This window comes from Anabrus simplex, chromosome 3 (assembly GCF_040414725.1).
Source record: "Anabrus simplex isolate iqAnaSimp1 chromosome 3, ASM4041472v1, whole genome shotgun sequence".
Taxonomy (NCBI): Eukaryota; Metazoa; Arthropoda; class Insecta; order Orthoptera; family Tettigoniidae; genus Anabrus; species Anabrus simplex.
In genome coordinates, this window is record NC_090267.1 from 109,696,034 (window position 1) to 109,716,242 (window position 20,209).

At 38.9% G+C, this 20,209-nt stretch overlaps 1 protein-coding gene across 1 annotated transcript in view; it reads right to left on the bottom strand.

Moving 5' to 3' along the window:
* Nucleotides 1-20,209, bottom strand: part of LOC136866675 (C2 domain-containing protein 5) — a 559,159-nt gene that overhangs the window by 301,888 nt on the left and 237,062 nt on the right. Inside the window, exon 12 of the mRNA XM_068226804.1 lies at nt 8,207-8,410. Within this exon, the coding sequence (XP_068082905.1) occupies nt 8,207-8,410 (204 nt within the window). The remainder of the gene's footprint in view (nt 1-8,206; nt 8,411-20,209) is intronic.

Genomic DNA, 20,209 nt, shown 5'->3' on the forward strand with positions numbered 1-20,209 from the left:
CCAACCCAGAGGATAATGTCAAGTCCCAATTCAAACAGCTTGACAACAACTTTATTCATAGACAATGTAAAACAAACCAATTCGGAAGCGCACGAAAATCAACATAACATAACTAAGGAAGGGTTTTAACCCGTTTCCATTTCTCATCCTTGTAAAATATAAGAGGAATTCCACTCTTCTAATAAAAGGTTTAACATAACGTAAGCTGCGCTCCGTGGTACCAAATAAATGTCTTACTAATCACTACAGCGCTACAACGTATATACAGCTCGCCAGTTACAAGGTAAGGAAAACTCTTCTATCAGTGAACTCACAATGACACGCATACTTCCTAACTACACGTCCAGAACATTCTGGAATCTTTCTTTCGTGTTACAAGAAAGGTACAACACCTTAAGTTACTTTACGTTACTTTCACAAAATATCTCGGCACCAAGCCGTTCCTTATCAATTACCACCAGATACATGGCGTTACATATCTGTACAAGTTCCTAGTTCCTCCCATCATCCTACCAACACATAGCAAGCCAGTAGATCTTACCTCCCATGCCCCTCTCACGGTCCTCGGTTCGACCCAAGAGTAGTGCTCTCCATAAAGAGCAGCAGGTAAGTGAGACGGACCACCGCCCGGCGAGGCACACTGGCTCGCCGGGAGGGGTAGGTCCCGATACCAACGTCATCACGCCCCTCTCTCGGAGAAGCCGGGAGGGGGTAAGTACACGCGAGGGAGCATGGCAGACGATCGACATACGAAAGAAATGCAAATACGGAGGGACGCCCCAGGACGGAAAGAATTCCTTGTCCATGGAGCCATAAGTGAGGAACAGGGAGAGACACATTTATTACACAATCAATGCCTAGGACATTCAGAAATACGCACAATGATGGTAGTAAATTTTCAATGAGCTCGCTAGGAGCACAGCACAGGTACCAAGTCCTTTAAGGCGGGAGGAGACCAAACACTCGCCGAATTCACTGAGTAGCGCGGGCTGTCCTTCAGCATGTTATTCAATGGGTGAGGAATACTCGAAAATGGTGAAACCTGCGGCGACAAAGGTGGCTGTTGCCTCGTAGTCTGTCTTGAAGAACGCTCTAAAGATGAGAAATGCGGCTCGAGAGAAGTTCGCTGCCCGTCAGGCCCAAGGTCAGGAGTGGGTTGGTTTAACTCGCCTACCACCGCCGCAGTGGAAGGTAACACTGGCTTAGTCTTGATGGACGGGTCAGCTAGCCAAGTCTCAACTTTCTCTAAAAGCGTAGAAGATTTGACCTGTAAATCCTGAACCTGATTTAACACCTCCTCCTTTAAGTCTAATGACAGCAAATCACCTACACGATGAACATAATGCATCAAACGACCCTGCACTCTCTTAAGTTGATGGGGCGAAGCGACGTCGCTCTCCAGAAAATCCATCACTGAGGCGATATCAGAGAGGTTAGTCTCAATAAGGGATACCGAACTCGTGACCTCGCTTTCGGTATAACAGGGCGCTGAGACATTCCGATGTAAATTGTTCCTCAACAAGAGTTCATCGGCCTTAACTGTCCCTTTCGATTCCAAATTACGTATTGCCAACTCATACAGCAATTCCTCCTTCCGCAAAGCTCCCGGATAAATAATGTCGCGAGCAGACATCGTGTAAATGATACAACACACAAGGCAAAATTACAAACACCGAGACGAGAGAGCTCTGGGAGCTCAAATTTCGCAAGTAGATGAAAAAAAAGGAAATCCAGATCGAACCACGCTCCTGGCTGCCACCACTGTGCCTTACCCCCGGCAGGATGACCCAAAGGAGAGCGGGCCAGGGATCTGGATATAAATGTAAGGTCCAACCCAGAGGATAATGTCAAGTCCCAATTCAAACAGCTTGACAACAACTTTATTCATAGACAATGTAAAACAAACCAAATCGGAAGCGCACGAAAACCAACATAACATAACTAAAGAAGGGTTTTAACCCGTTTCCATTTCTCATCCTTGTAAAATATAAGAGGAATTCCACTCTTCTAATAAAGGGTTTAACATAACGTAAGCTGCGCACCTTGGTACCAAATAAAGTCTTACTAATCACTACAGCGCTACAACGTATATACAGCTCGCCAGTTACAAGGTAAGGAAAACTCTTCTATCAGTGAACTCACAATGACACGCATACTCCCTAAACTACACGTCCAGAACATTCTGGAACCTTTCTTTCATGTTACAAGAAACGTACAACACCTTAAGGTACTTTACGTTACTTTCACAAAATATCTCGGCACCAAGCCGTTCCTTATCAATCACCACCAGATACATGGCGTTACATATCTGTACAAGTTCCTAGTTCCTCCCATCATCCTACCAACACATAGCAAGCCAGTAGATCTTACCTCCCATGCCCCTCTCACGGTCCTTGGTTCGACCCAAGAGTAGTGCTCTCCACCAAGAGCAGCAGGTAAGTGAGACGGTCCACCGCCCGGCGAGGCACACTCGCTCGCCGGGAGGGGTAGGTCCCGATACCAACGTCATCACGCCCCTCTCTCGGAGAAGCCGGGAGGGGGTAAGTACACGCGAGGGAGCATGGCAGACGATCGACATACGAAAGAAATGCAAATACGGAGGGACGCCCCAGGACGGAAGGAATTCCTTGTCCATGGAGCCATAAGTGAGGAACAGGGAGAGACACATTTATTACACAATGAATGCCTAGGACATTCAGAAATACGCACAATGATGGTAGTAAATTTTCAATGAGCTCGCTAGGAGCACAGCACAGGTACCAAGTCCTTTAAGGCGGGAGGAGACCAAACACACGGTTCACATATCTTTCACATCAAAGCTATGGATAGTATTATTATTATTATTTATTATTATTTACATATTTTACGCCCACATTGGAGCACTGAAATCAATACATTTGAGTTAATTTCTTCTTCTTCTTCTCCCAGAACTTTTTCATCCTCTCCGACCTGGAAGCCCTTTGTGTGTCCGATATAGTATATTGTTTCCGTTCAACTGCTTTTAGTTTGAGACTTATGCTTTTGTTCTTCAAAATCCTCTTCTCTTTTCTGTCTTTGATTTGTTGCCGAGTTATACCCAATTCTTCCAAATCGTCCTGAACTTCTTTGAACCAATTATTATTGATTTTATTCTTCAAAAAGTAATCGAATAGTTGTTTCAATATCCTGGTGTCTGCTAATCTTGATATGTGACAGAAAAAGGAAATTCTTCTTTTACGCATTGTAGATATTATTGATTCACATTCACGATAGACAATGTTGTTAGGCAACAATCTCCACTGTCCATCAACTTGGTGTTTTTTATTAATAATTGTTCTAAGAATTCTTCTCTCAGTTTTCTGTAATTTGTCTGTTGTAGATTTTACATTTAATTTGAATAAAGTTTCACTAGCATAGGTTGCCTCTGGTTTAACTATGGAATTATAGTGTTTCAGCTTAGCGTTTATCGAAAGAGATTTTTTTTTATAGGTTGGCCAGGTAAGTCTTTGTGCTTGTTTAAATTTAGTTGTTCTGTGTTCTATTGCTTCTTTTTCATTTGTGTTCCATGTTATTATTTCCCCAAGATATTTGAATTTCTGAACAATTTTAATCTCTTTATTACTGTTCAGCTGAATAACTGGTAAATCAACTTTAAAAGTTGGCATCATTTCTGTTTTTTCAAATGAAATTTGTAATCCCATTTTTTTAGCTATAATTTCTAGTTGTTCAATTTGAAATTTAGCCTCTTCTATTGTATTTGCAAGTAATGCTAAATCGTCCGCAAAAGCAAGGCAGTTGAGTTTAATACTTCTACCGATCTTGATAGTTGGTTGGCATTTCTTGTTCCATTCACGCATAACCTTCTCCAATGCACAATTAAATAACAATGGTGAAAGTCCGTCTCCTTGTCGAAGTCCAGTTCTTATAGTGAATGATTCTGATAATTCACCTCTAAATTTAACTTTTGCCTTCGTATTTTTAAAAGTCATATTAATGAGGTTAACAAGTTTTTGATGTAAGCCAAATTCTTTAAGGCTTTTTAATAATGAGTCACGATGAATACTGTCGTATGCTTTTTTAAAATCTACAAACGTGATGACCAGACCCTTACTTCGAACTCTTTGGTGCTTCATTATCCATTTTAAACTAATGATTTGATCTGGACAGCTTCTACCTGGTCGAAATCCTCCCTGATATTCTCCAAGTTCTTGGTCGAGTTGTTCTTGGATTCTTGTGTATATAATCTTGGATAAAATCTTGTATGTAATATCAAGTAAGGATATCCCCCGATAATTATTTGGATCGGAGCGATCACCTTTCTTGTGCAGCGGGTGGATTATCGCTGTATTCCATTCCTCAGGAAGCTTCTCCGTGTTCCAAATATCAATGATGTATTTATGTAGGTTTTGAATAGTCTGATCATTAGCATTCTTCCATATTTCTGCTACTATTTGATTCTCTCCTGCTGCTTTGTAGTTTTTAAGTGCATTAATTGCCGTTTTCACTTCATTGTAAACTGGTGGTATAATCTTTTGTAATGGAGTTTTATTTTTTGGGTTAGGATCAAATTCTAAATGTTCCACAGGATCCTCACAATTAAGTAACTCTTTAAAGTATTCTGCAAGAATGTTAGCATTATCCTGATTATTGTGTGCCATTTTACCATTTTTATTTCTTAACATAAGTGTGGGAGGGGTAAATTTAGATTGATATTGCTTGAATGTTTTGTAATAGTCTCTTGTTTTATGCTGATTGAATGTTTCTTCTATAGTGCTAAGCATTTCCTTTTGATAATTCCTTTTAATTGTCCTAATTTCTTTAGCTGTTTGTCTTCTGGCATTAATTAGTTCTTCTCGAGATTTTTCCGTTTTCCTCTGTTGATCATTTATCCATGCCTTGTGTCTTGCTTGAATTGCTTTGTCATATTCCTCGTTCCACCACGCATGTTTCTTTCTCCTTTTGATTGGGGCAATTTCTTCAGCTATGGTTTTAAGTTTGTTGATCATTGTCTCTAATTTGTCATTTAAAGGTGTTTTGGATCTCTCTAAATATATTTTATTATTTATTAAGTAACTGGGATCATAATTTCTCCTTGCTTTGAGATGATTATGTTTGTGTTTCCTTTTTGGTGTTAACTTGATTTTTATTTTTGAGATATAATGATCCGAGTCAATGTCTACCCCACGGAGGACTCTGACATTATAAATTTCTTTATGATAATCTTTATCCATGGCAACATGATCAATCTGAAACTCTCCCAATTTTACGTTAGGGCATTTCCATGTCATAAGTTTATGTGGTCGCCTCATGAATCTGGTGGTTTCCAAAACGAGTCTATGATCTGCACAAAGTTCAATTAATCTTTGGCCATTTTTGTTCGTTAATTTATGAGCTGGCCATTTTCCTACAACTGTGCGATACTTCTTTTCTCTGCCTATTTTAGCATTGAAATCTCCAAGTAAGATTTTTATATGCTCATCAGGGATCTTCGCTAATATGTAATCAAGTTCCTCCCAAAAGTTTTCAACTCCTTCTCTATCTTTATTGTTTTTGTCATTTGTTGGTGCATGGACATTTATTAAAGTATAAGTTTTATTCCCTACTTTAATTGTTAGAAGTGCCATCCTCGAAGATTTTGAAGAAAATTCTTCAATTGAGTCTATTATGCTACTATGAACAAGAAAACCTACACCAAATTGAGGGACATTCTTCATTACTCTTTCTCCTGGAGGTCCTTTGTAGAGACGATAACCTCCTGATTCAATTGGGTCCTGGTCTGTGTTCCTAAGTTCTTGTAAAGCCATTATTAAAATCCTATGTTGGTCCATCACATCAGTTAAATGTTTCAACTTGCCCACCTTACTTAGTGAATTAATGTTTAATGTTGCAAAGTATGAAAATTTTCCTGATTTGTTGAACTTAAGTCTCTTCTTACATTGTTGGGTTAGTCCACTGTCTGTCAGCTGTCTGTCGATTGTCTGTTGGGCTTCCAGGCGCTCCGATTCGCCTAGGTCTTCTACTTGACACCCCACCGATTCCGAGTGGTGTCTTTGTGCAGATCCTTGTTGTTGTTTGTCCACACCGGTGGATTTATTCATTAGAAGACTCATCATCATTGATTGTCTGATCTTTCGATCGAAACATTTCTGACCAAGGTCAGGCTTTACAATTCCAGATGTGATCTGGAAAGGTGATTAATGAAGTATGAATTGGTGATGAATGAAGTGCTACAAGTTCATCCTAGTTGTTCAGGACTGGGAGTAGGCATTTCCTCCATACTCCGCATATGTTATGGTTTTCCCGCCAATACTCGGGTAGCTGATTGCAGTGGTTTCCCACTGGGCGATGGGGTCGCCACATCCCTACGCCAGGATAGTATTATAGTATTATATTGCGATAAAATTAAATTTTTTGTCCTATCACAAAAATCTATGGTATTGCGGAGACTTGTATTTACATTAAATCTGTAATGTTTCTTTAAAAACGTGTGTACAAATTTGGCCGTTTTATATGTAGGACTGTTTCTGAAGTTTACAACCGGTCTAATAGGTATGCCTTCTTTGTGTACTTTAGGCATAGCCCTCAATTTTGGTAATCCTGGGTTCATATTTACCAAGCTTTTTGTTTCATTCAAATTCATCAAATTTGTTTGAAAGTCTTTTGCATGTTGTTAGTGGGGTCCTTCTTTATCTGACGAAAGTTGTCTCCCTTCAAGAAATCATTCGTTTTACTGATGTAATCATCTTTATTCATTAAAACTATAGTGTTACCCTTGTCAGCCTTCGTGACAATTATGTTATTATCTTTTATCTTCTTATTAATCTTTCGGAGATTGTTATTTGTGTGGGTATCTGCGATGGTTTTATGTTCCATTATTTTACAAATTTTATTTTTAGCCTCGAACCTCATATTCTCTTGTTCGTCTATAGGTACCTCTGCAATTGCTACTTCAGATTCCGCTATCAGTTTCACTAGTTCTCTATTTTGGACAGTCTTACTCATGTGTGGCCAGTTATGTTTGGGACCCTTACTTAAGATTTCGACTTCATCATTGTTGAAATCAACGTTGGTCAGGTTTTTGAGTGGCGGATAAAATGTGTGTGTTGTCGTGTATGTGTTGTTGTTTCGCATTTCATCTTTGGTGATGCATTTGTCTTCAATGAGCCTCTGGTATTTTCTATCTAGAATATCTTGTTTTTTCTTTAGTATTGTAAATAATGAGAGGTCAATATTAAATTGCGCCTCCTCCCATTCCAGAGTCGAAATTTGACTAGTGATGAGTAGGTGTAATTCATAAAGCGTGTTGTTCAGCTTCGTTTTTTTAAGGTGTAAGAACCTGATTTCATCTTTAATCCACAAGTGATTTACTTTCCGCTATGTTCTCATTTCATGACGCAGCAATCTACCTCTCTTTTGTACGGAATTCAAATGTTTAGGTATAACGTTATTTTTAATACATTTCTTAAGAAAGTTCAGGTCTTTTGAAATACTAAGAATTTTAACCTTGGTGTTCTTAAATTTGTTTATCATTTTTCTAGCCTGGCTGGCATAATCATTATTAATAATCTTGACCATGATGGTCGGGATTGGATCCGTATTGACTTAGTAACAGTAAATATGTTGGAAGATGGTCCGCCTAGTCAATACTATTTTTTTATTTACCTTTCACCTTAACATCTAGTACATGTTTCGAGAATATTATGCATTCTCTTCCTCAGCTAGTGGATTAAAATTCAGTATACAATAAGACCTGACTAAAATAGTTAATTCGATCAAATTGTTTGTATAAATCTTTTTTTCATTTTCAGACTCCTAAAGACAGATCTAGGTGTTTTTAAGGAATTGAAGTGTTGCATTTTTTGTGCCAGTGAGTGTACTTGTGGTTGAAACAAAATATTATTCTATTAATATGGCAAATATCAATATGAATAACCAAGAGGTAATGGAATGCTATCTGTTAAATATCCTTTCAAATATATCTATCTTGTTCAAAGTTCAGAGAAGACAATGATGTCCTACTCAAGTCTTACTGCATTATATTTAAGAGAAAAATATTAAAACAACACAACATTCAGTTGATCACTGTTTAGCCTGTGTTTTATTTGGCGATTAAAATGATTCTATTAGGGGACGAGTTGATCAGGACAGTTTAGCAGTTATGCATCCCACCAGTGAATATTTAATGGTATTTTCAACACTACAGATATCATAGAGGAGACAAACTTACAGGTACAGGCTTGAGTTGATAGATCTCTCTATTTTTCTTTACTGCTTCCTGAATCTGCTTCTGGACCTCCACCAACTTCCTTTCATCAGACCACGAGTTGCCAGCAGACACCTTCGGTATTGGTGGACTTGGAAGAGGAGAAAGAAATACAGCTGTGCCGGTGGCCAGCCCAACCATCATCCTTTCTCCAATTGAAACTTGCACCTGCACAAAGAACAAAGTTAACTATGATTGACAATCTAAATAAATGTAATACTGTCAACTTTTAAATATCTTAATAGTGAAATACCATATACCACAACCAACTCTTGATTATCCAGGAACTTTCTTTTTTTCTTGTGATTTTTTTTATTTGCTTCACGTCGCACCGGCATAGATAGGTCTTATGGCGACGATGGGACAGAAAAGGGCTAGGACTGGGAAGGAAGCGGCTGTGGCCTTAATTAAGGTACAGCCCCTTCATTTGCCTGGTGTGAAAATGGGGAAACCACGGAAAACCATCTTCAGAGCTGCCGACAGTGGGGTTCGAATCCACTATCTCCCGAATACTGGATACTGGCAGCACTTAAGCGACTGCAGCTATCGAGCTTAGAGTCCATAAACTCCACCATCACCTTATTCCTAGTCCATTGTAGAATTTCACAGTGTACACAGTCTGAGTGAAAACATTAGAATTAAATTTTATAAGGAAGTTTCTTAGTAATGAATAACAAATGAACATGGTTGACGAATTAGAAGTGGTAGAATTGTCAAACAATTAAAACATAGAAGTGATATCGTCAATGAGAGTGAAGGACAGGATGATGCTACTAAGAAAAAAAGAGTTTTACATGGGGCAGTCATTAATTATCTTGAAGGTTTGTTGGATTATTTACAAGAGGAATAAGACAGTTTGTTAAGTGGTAAGTGAATAATCCGCAGACAGCAATCCAATATTTGTAAAAAAGAGAACTCTGTTAACATACAAAAAAGTCTAAAATGCTAAAAATCATAATAATATGCTTGTGGTAAAAATGAATTCTGATTTTATACCTCTTAAGACACAACAGAATTCAGTGATAAAAATGTCTAATGGACACTTGAAAGGATGAATAGATGTAGTATTTCAGGACACATATTCATTGTTACTCAGCAGAGCTTTGTCAATTTTCAGGAACTTGTCAGTATAATCTAATATTATTTTTTTGAGACCTGTAAATCTCTTCAAGAGCACGTATTAGACAATGAAACCTTATGTCCTGGCTTAACATTACTGCTTGTTTTGTTCGGAAATTTCTCCCTTTGGATTACATGATATCCAATGCAAGAGAATTGGCAGACAAAATCAGGAGGAGAATGGCTAAGGCCAGGGCAGCCACTACAAAGTGGAGTAAAATCTGGAAAGACTGATCTATAACAAAGAATATCAAGTTATACTACGTCCACTCTCCCATCTTCCCCAATGTAATCTATGCAGCCAAGCCATGACACTCTAATGGGAAGATAAGAAGAAAATTTTAAAAATGTATGATGTAAGAGTAGTGGCAAATTCTCTGTGTCTCCTGGACAGAACATTGAAATGTCCATACTGAAGAATTAGGTATCCACACAAGAGTTCTCCAGTGGATCGGTGAGGTCTACCTCCAATTTGGATGTGTTGCCAGAAGAACTGACATTTATCACCTGTAAGAAGGACTAGCACTGCAGAGAAGATTGTGGTAGAGGACAAGGTTAACAGCATCCAATTCTAAGGGTGCACCAGTTGCTGCCTCCAATATGAAAATCTCTCCATGGAGCTGCCCAAATGGTGCTACTGAAGATGGCCGGACTTGGTGTGATCAAATTGGTAGAATCAAAACATAAGATTCCGCCAAGCTCCATCAGCAGCTGAGGACTGAGGAGGATTAGCAAAAAAGACAAACACTACTGTATTTAAGAAGCATCATTTAAAGAATAAGTAACACTTACAAAACATAGTGTAACAAATAAAACACCATCTGTTTTATTGCTCTGATTTATTTCAGAATGATCCAATGAATGAACACGCACGCGCTCGCACGCACACACATATACATATACACTCATTTCCATTCAACCATAAATGACCACACTCACTAATTGTTGCCTATTTACATGTCTTTCACAGCAGGACTCCAGATGGACAGTCTTTACCTGAAAGAGGCTATAATTCTGACTGATAAGGCTTTGATGATGATGATGATGATGATGATGATGCTTGTTGTTTAAAGGGGCCTAACATCGAGGTCATCGGCCCCTTATGGTACGAAATGAGATGAAATGAAATGGCAAATTAAAAGCCCAAAAAACATCCACTGATCACAATTCAAAACATTAGGATGAAGAATGAATGGATGGATGGATAGATGGATATGAATTTAAAACGATCAGTGGAACCGACGCACAGTGCCTCACATGCACAGAAGCGGGCATAGAACTATAGTATTATTAACCAAGGGACTGCTTCTATAGCACAATACTGAATCAATGATACTTGTAGTCGAAAGGGGTCCAAAATCCACGTCAGCATCCGCTCACAATGGTACTTATCGCTAGAAAAGTAGAACCATGGTATTTGTCATGTTGCGGTACTAATCAAGAGTAGCGTAAACTCGTGGTATTCCACACATTATGGTACTACTCACAGGTAATGAAATACGCACACGTCTTACAGACCTTCGGTGTTTCGGACATTGCAGCGCCATTTACAGACAACGCAAACCTATGGTGTTCATCACATAAGTGTACTAACCACAGGGACCCATACTATCCCATGGGTTGCTCATATAGTGGGTACCAATCATAGGCAAGCCAGAATCATGGGTTCCGTCATCCCATGGTGTCGTTTATAGAGTGCTACTAATCACAGGTACTGTAAAAGCCGTCGTACTCATGTTTGCTACTAATCAAAACCTATTTGGTACCTAACGTAGTACTACACGCAAGTAAAAGCGACCCATGAAGTTTCTCGCGTGGTGGTACTAATCACAAGTAGTTTCATGGTTGTAATTTATTCATCCCTTGGTCGCCCCTTTTAGTCGCCTCTTATGACAGGCAAGGGATACCGTGGGTGAATTCTTTGCCTGCGTCCCCCACCCACAGGTGGTTGTGTGTTTGGTCCACGAGAGGTATTTTATTTCCCTCAAGTCTGCCGGCAAGCCAGTCAGGACCCCTCTATCCGGCACGTGGGACACGCCATGTGGGAGTATCACCTCTCCCCCTGCTACGCCAGCGTAGTAGGTTCGTGGATAATGCTTTGACTTGCGCTTGCAAATCCGGCCACCCTACATTGCAGGTGCATGTAGACAGCTACACTTGAATACAGGGCTACTCACCATACACCACACAATGACTGTTCCTTGGTTTGACTCCAGAGAAATTCAAGTATTGTAATTCACAGTCAAACACAGTGAACAACTAAGCACTGACAACTACACAGCAACAGCTCAGCTCAACAGCGCTAACCACCAGGACAATACTCCTCACAACAATGACCATGAACACATTTCCAATTACAAGCATGATAGCTGCTCCAATCACCGACTCTATGGCAGTACTCACTCCACAGAAGTACTCCATCCCGTACCTGATGATACCCTGACTCCAGTAGGACAATGATGGCAGCCAATACCCGTCTTTTGTCCAGATACTCACTAGACACTCCAATGCAACATCAACTCCTCGTTCAGACTCCGGTGGGACACTAGCCACAGCCAACACCATTGTCGACCTCAGCCCAACACACCAAGTCCAACACTGACTCCAACTCTTGAGTCCCACACCGACCGACCATGGCTAGCCTCCTTTTTATAGCTTGTGTGATATGAATCGGAATATTCGCAAAGGGGCTGGAGATGGAACATTCTTGATGCAACTCACAGAATCCCACAGAGAAACCAGATGAAGAGAATAATACATGGAAAAGCCAACCATGCCCTCCAGGCCAGCTGGGAGCTCCCCGGTCGGCTGACTCATTAATCCCTTCCAGGAAGTACCAAAAGGGGCCACGAAGGGGCTGGCACGTAACAATAGGAAATTAATGTTTGAAACAGGTTATTAAAGATTCACACAGATCTCACTCAATGTTAGGGCTTCCTAACATAGTGATAAAACCCCACAGAGCATGAGAGCATTTCAGAATACATGATATTCTTCTTGGGACCTTAATCTGATACCCAGAAAACAATTACTGTAATTTTCAATGGCAGCACAATCTGTTAGCAAGCAAGAATAAAATCTGTAAATTGATACACAAGTCACCCAGTTGGTGTCAACTCATAAGACTTGCATTTTTTTGTTGACCAAGGCCATACAATGACACTCAATACAATAAAAAATGTCACTGATATACCAGGGCGGGTTTTCACAGTAGATGTCAACAAACAGGCTTTGACCCTTTTCACAAATATTGAGTACGTTTTAACTATCTTCAATAACTCCTGTTAATAATATATAAGCAAAATGAAAAATCCAACTTTTCAATATGAATATTAAACTAAACAAGTTATAACATTTACTTGGAACAAGTTTCGACACTGGTGAGCATCATCTTCAGCCAAATATGAAAACAGGCAATCATAAATAAACATATCATTGAACTGAGAAAAATTCCCTTTAAGTTCTTATTAATATTACAACTTCCAACTTTTTAAATAGATTTCAATATTCAAATTAAAGGAAACTATCCACAGCTGTAGCACACTTTCCACAGAAACAATTTACAACATTTAAAACAGGCGACTGTTCACAGTTTGTTTTTCAAGAATAATTTATAAAGGAACTTTATACGTTTCATCCTTTGTACTTCTGATCAATTGTGACAAGACCTTTTACTTAAATTGTGAATCTTCCTACTCTAAGTAGAACTCAGGACTTCCAAGATTCTATCTTGAGTTAAATAATTATGTTATGTTAAAGTGTCGTTCTAATTGGGACTGTCATATTTACAGAGAAACTCTATATGAGGTTCGAACTTTGTATAACATTTCATCTATGACAAGACTTTTTATTTATTTGAGAATCTTATGGTTCTAAGTCGAACTCAATAGTTTCAAAGTTCTAACTTGAGTGAAAAGAATTGTGTTGTGTTAAATGCCGTTCTAAGCGCGACTTCAAGATTTTGAAATTGTGATTATTTGAAGTTTTCTCCAGATACTTTTAGGGGCATCATGTGTCCCATATTAAGAGTGTTTATATGTGCACTGATATGATGATGATATGTCTATTTATGATTGCCTGTTCTCATATTTGGCTGAAGATGACACTCACCAGTGTTGAAATTGGTTCCAAGTAAATGTTATAACTTGTTTAGTTAAATACTGGCACACCTGCCAACTTTCGAAAAGAGAAATCCGGAAGATCCTTAAACGGAAAATTTTTAACAATACACGCACACGTAACAGTTTTGAGACATAATGAAAACGGACAGCGGGGGGGTTATAAACAATACTAATACAAGTCAAATACAGGTGAACCTCGATGCAATGTTCGCGGAACTGTCGTTCTCCCGTATTCATTGTTGAATTTATTCAGTCCAAAAAATGTTACATATAAACCAATGTTAAATATCCCCGCATCCATCGTTTCTCGAATTATCGTTTTTATCGCATTGATCGTCGAAAAATTATTTGTCCTGGGTCACAATTTTTCTGTAAGAAAAATAAACGCAATTTTTTTTTTTTTAATTTAGAGGAACTGCTCAATACTCTTAGCATATAATAGCGGCAACCTGTTACGCGAGAATGTACGAGCGATTCAGAGTTGCTAGTCTTGATCAAGGATTTTGTAGGCTGGAGTGCTGTGCGCAGGTCATTCACACGCAACCTCACTCTTCCTTGACCCACTAACCGATCCCTAGAAGTATTCTTATTTACAAGCATTAAAACGTAGACAGTGTAAAACTCAAATATGCCACCATTTTCTGTGTTGATATAGGCTGGTTAGGGCTGCCAACTGCGTTGAAAAAAGGTAAAATTGCGCAGTGTGCCAGACTCATTTTAATTACTCACAGGGTGATTAATCGCATTGTAGCTTGTGGAGTGTGGGATGCCAGAGGCCTGTTGACCGCTTTGTTGCCCTCTTCCCAATAGTCCTGTTACAAGCCGGACCTAACCAAGCCAGACCAATAATCTTTTCTCATAGCCTACCTAGTCTTGTAACTAGTTCCTAAGTTGGCAGCTACACACAAGCCGCTGTGACATCATTTGAGACGCGCCGCGTGAGCCACGCCATGTTGGTTATCTAACCTATCGTTCGCAAAAGGTCTACGGAATCTTTTCCTAAATACAGGTTATCGCCGTAATAGCCACGTATATCTTTAATTTGCAATAAGAGAACTGAACTTAAAGGTTTTCAATTATTACAAAATGTGTAAAGAAAACGGCAAGTCCGGCTTTTTATTTTCACCTCGTAGGCTTGTATCATGGTTGCAATATTTTTATAGAGTTATGTATAGTTTGAGCTATATGGTTAGCACATCTTGCCCTTTGGTTCAAGGGGTCTCGATTGGGTTGAGGTTTTTTACTTTCCTCGGTTAATTCCAATGGTTCGGGGGCTGTCTGTTTGCCAAATTAAGTATTAGAATTAATTTTAGGTAGAATCGCATTTTCATATGCGCGTAGATCGCCTATCACGTGACAACTCAAAAGACCTGCACCCGGCTCCGGAGGCCACACGCCATTATTGTTGTTTTTATAATAATAATAATAATAATAATAATAATAATAATAATAATAAAAAAAATAATAATAATAATAATAATAATAATAATAACAACCTATTAACATAACGAAAAATGTCGCAATACAGTACTCATATTTTATTATTTTGATTTCCCACTATTTTTTATGTTGCCCGCATTTATAGTTTTCCTGCATCCGTCGTCATTTTCGCCCTGCCCCCTGAAAAATGATGCATCGAGATTTTACTGTATATGTTATGGTCAACCCTGAAATTAAATACATGAAGTTACATCTTGGTGAGTGCTCATCTGTTTTCACTTAACACTGGGAACACTTTCCGTGATCGTATAAAACAAGGAAATTAAGCAGAATATGCCTCGCAAAAAGACTGATAATATCGTTTCTTAGTAACTCATTACGAACACCACTAAAAATAGTAGATCACTTAGAAACTTGTCACACAATTTCACGAGTTTCAGAACTACCGCCAATGTTACATACGTACACAACAAAGCCTTTCAGCTGCTACGAAGCACGACGCAGTTACTAAAGTTGTTTTATATAAATTCACAGCCTGCTACTTTTCACGGATTTCTTTTCTTCAAAATCACAGCCTGCTATTTGTCTGGGAACATCTCATTGAATGAAGTAACAGATGAGGTCGAACAGGTGACAAAAGCACGGTGATAATCGAAAATGTGATTATTGATACATTTATCGGTCAAATTTCAAACACTGCATCTCGTACTACCAGCTACTATCAAAAGTCAAACAAATCCGATTTGACCACAGAAAGCTAAACCAAGCGTGGATATTCAAAAGCCGTACAATAATGTTGTCCATCTGTACAACCATCAAACACACTCAAAATCCGTATATTTCAAGGAAAAACCGGAATACTTGGCAGGTATGTATTGGTAATGAAAAGGTGGATTTTAAATTTTACTTATCTATTATTCTCGGTTCAATACGGACTTAAAAATGAAATTCTTAAATTCAAACTCCTGTCAAGGCATAATGATATGGTCTGGTGGGTGCTATACTTCTACAACAGGGAGAAGGCTAGGAGGAGGCACCAGCATTGACTTACCCCTCTTTGAGATTGGTGTTCCAAGCACCTGCGCAATGTGACCAAGTGCATCCATTCTTACATCAATTCTAGGTCTCTCAAAGCTCTGTCGAATTCTGAGCTCAGAATTGGGTCTCCCAATTCATCAACATCAACACTCTCTTCTTGTTCCAGAACCTTATAATCTACTTCTTTTCTTTGATACAACAGTTTAACATAATGGTTTCTGCCATCTTTCTGCCTAGTCTTATTTTTCCCTGGAAGTGGTTTTCCATCTGAGCTCTTAATAATCATACACCTAGTTCTCTTTTTAAAAGGTTCCTTGATTTTACTGTATGCAGCATCTCCTTTTCCTACAACCCTACAACCTTCAACATCCTTGCACTTCTCTTTCAGCCATTCTTCCTTAACTGACCTGCACTTTCAATTGACATCATTCTTTAATAGCCTGTATTCTTTTCTGTCCTCATTTTTTGCATTTTTGTATTTTGCTGTTCATTAATCAGGTCTAATATCTCCCATGTTATCCACTGATACTTACTTGATCTTACCTTTCTTCCCAACTTTTCTTCAGCAGCCTTATTAATCTCATTTTTCAAGACTGTCCACTCTTCATCTATCATATCCTTCAGATTTTTCATTTAGTCCTTGTGCAACATGCTTCTTGAAACAATACCTCACACTCTTATTTCAACATCATCTTGCATTCCATCCTTTCTTCAATATCTTCAACTTCAGATGACATTTCATGACAATCAAGTAGTGGTCTGAGTCCACATTTACTCCTGCAATCCAACACCTGGTTTCTGAATCTCTGCCTAATCATAATGAAGTCTATTTGACACCTTCCTGTGCCTCCAGGTCATGTCCACTTATACAGCCAGCGTTTGTGGTGCTTGAACCAAGTATCAGCAAGGATTAAATTATGATCAGTGCAGAATTCAACTAATTGACTTCTTCTTTCATTCCTTCATCCCAACCCAAGCTTTCCTATGGCAATACCTTCTCTTCCTTGAGCTACTACTACATTCCAGTCTAGCATCACAATTACCGGGCGAGTTGGCCGTGCACGTAGAGGCGCATGGCTGTGAGCTTGCATCCGGGAGATAGTAGGTTCGAATCCCACTACCGGTTTTCCGTGATTTCCCATTTTCACACCAGGCAAATGCTGGGGCTGTACCTTAATTAAGGCCACGGCCGCTTCCTTCCAACTCCTAGGCCTTTCCTATCCCATCGTCGCCACGACCTATCTGTGTCAGTGCGACGTAAAGCCCCTAGCAAAAAAAAAAAAAAAAAAAAAACAAACTACCACTTATTCACTAAGTCAGTTCCACAGTTACTCTCACTATACGCTATCACAGCCACTTAGTTCATAGCTCACATCAACACAGTCTCAAAATCCTTTATATCGTACACTGTCCATACACTCACAACAGATTTAATTCGCTTTCCTTGCTGATCTCTCTCATGCTGCACCAAAGACACACACATTCACTCACAGCAGCTGGACATGAGAAACTCAACTCCTCGGCGACAGACAGAAGTAACACTTACTTCATAGACAGAACTGCACTCGTTGCACTGACTCTTCAATTCAAACTGAACCTCTTGAGCTCATCCACCTTACTTCAAATAGGGAGGCCAGTCCCTCCAAATACTTTGTGAAAGGAGAATTCTCCAGTCTTCTCGATTTCAAATGATTTGGGTTCACCTTCTTGTTCTCCGGTAAGATAATGGAGTGGTGGCAGAGAGGGTTGGCCTTGCGTGCTTGCTTGTTCCTGACTGATTGTTACGCGGCAAGTGGGTGGAGCAAAACTCTGTGATGTCATAGGCGACCAGGGCCAGGCTAACTTGCTCCTCCCAAAGTCTTACAATAAAATGGTGGACACCGTCACAATATTTTATTCAATACCATTTCTATGTCGACAGGAAGAATGTCTGCACTTGTTTGTACACCAGTGTGTACCACATGAGCTGCACAGCCAGTACCTTGAATATTCATTTTGAGTACATTGTTCAAATTTCAAAAGATGTTGATTGTTCCAGCCAGCCCTCTTGTACCCACCATAGTTAGTTATTTGCATAAAACAAGACAATCATTCAACTAAATGATGTGCCTTTAAGATGTCCAGAACATAATTATTGCTGTTTCTCTACCAATGTTCTAAAAACAGATTACTTTTGTGCCACACCTAGTGGTCTTAGTATTTTATTTCTCAAATGGTATTGTTATTCTATTCCCTGATATCAATATCATATGTCTGTTATTTGAATATGGTAACTGTTCTCTGACTTGACATCTACTTCCTCCCGGTTATGACAGATGGCATTTATTTCTATCCTAACTTTGCTCTGTATGACCTCTATGAGAAAAGAATGGAAGCCTTGGTTAAAAAGATGGAGAGGCAGAGCTATGAAATGTGTTTTGTATCATTTGAATGGTACTTTAAAAAGATTTATATTTTTCCATACGTGGCTCTCTCCTTTGAGTCAATGTACGGGATCTGTTAATATGTGTGGATTCTTATTCCAGGTATTTAATTATTTATCTTTTTACTACTTCCCTTGGCTTGCCACAGCTATGCTTGGCTAGTGTTTCTTGTGATCCCGGTTATGTTCTTTGTCCTTCATTTTTATTGTGTGGATTAATTTTCACTTCTCCCCTTACTTTATAATTTACTTGATATATATTTGTTCCTACACAGGGACAATAACACTGACCCATTTTGATAGAGGTGTGTGTGATGTTGTTTGATTATGAAGATTTTTCATTTGAGACCTGTTTCTTTCTCTCCTACAACGCCGTCTTACTTGAGCTCATGTTGTGATGTGTATTTAATACACTAATTCCGTACAATTCATGTTCACTACCAGGGGTGATATGAATATGTTCCATAGCATATTTGTGGTTTGATTACTGTAATGACAAGGTGAGCCTTGCCCTGTATTGCAGCCACCCTGATTATATCTGGACTCCCAGATCGAGCTCATGAGCCTTTGACTCACTTTTCTCATGCTACTGCAGTTTTTATCGCGGTGTGTCTTGATTCTGCATTTCATGTTGCCTTGCGCATCTGGTCTCTACGTGTGCAAGTGTGGATGTATTGTATGAATGTCGGGTCTGTGTTATTTTTTGGTACCTTATGGATGTAACCTTCAGTTTTTCTGTTAAGGTTGTTTAATTGATTACCTTGTCTCAGCTCCTGGCTGGTTTAGCCATTTTATTTTTATATTTCAGGATCTTATTCTATGTCTTACATATCATCTTTGACTATGTTTATTTCACTTCAGTAGCTATGACAATGCCTTTTTCTTCCTCCCTATAACCTCTTTGTGTTCTGTGATTATTCTTTTTGGCTGAAGTGCTTCTATGTCATTTTAAATTCTGAGAGGCTACTCTTTGGAGATTGTTGATTTCTTGGGGATTGAAGTTTGGCCTCGTTTTGTTCTGGAGCGGTTGCAATTACTTTTCGCATTTAAATGACGATATATATATTATTAATCATATATTCTTTGACTGAGGTTCCACTTTCATGAAAGAAATGTTTTGTAACAAATTCACAGTACCATAGGTTGGTATTTTCTGAATCTATTGATATTATCCTTCCCTATGTACCTATAAAAAAATGAAATAAGAAGTTTATGAGATTATTCCTGAGGAAGTAAAAGACTCCTATGCATTTTAAAAGAAAATGTGAGTAACATTTTTCCTTATGTATCCTTTTGTTTGTTACATGCCCATCTGATATCTGCTTCAGCCAATTTTATGAAAATAAACTCTGACCTATTTTAACCTATTTCTCTCTTGGGTTCTTGCCTTTTAGGCTTTATTCACTTGTATAAGAGGCCCGGGTTCAGTTCCTGGCTGTCTTTCGCCAGTTTCGACCAGTCCACAATTATGTCCTCGTTAGCAAAGTGTAGTGGTTGGACACTGCACTGAACACCTTTGCTAGAAATGAAATACCTTCCTAGAATCAACTTTTTATTTTATTTGATGTATCAACCATCACAGACACATATTAGCATCTTTAAATTCTGACTGCACTTGATCTATTGCAAACGGCAATAAAACGTGCACCAAAACAGACTTGCACTTTGTCCTGGAACATGTGTGTTTCTTTTCAAATAGTTCTCTGATGATGAGAGTTGTTTAGTCCACTGAACAGAAAGGATAGCTGTGTTTTGAAGTATAAAGTCCAAACAGCCCTTCTTCAGCAGTGATACATTTACCCTCCTCAGTTTGTAGTCCATTCCCAC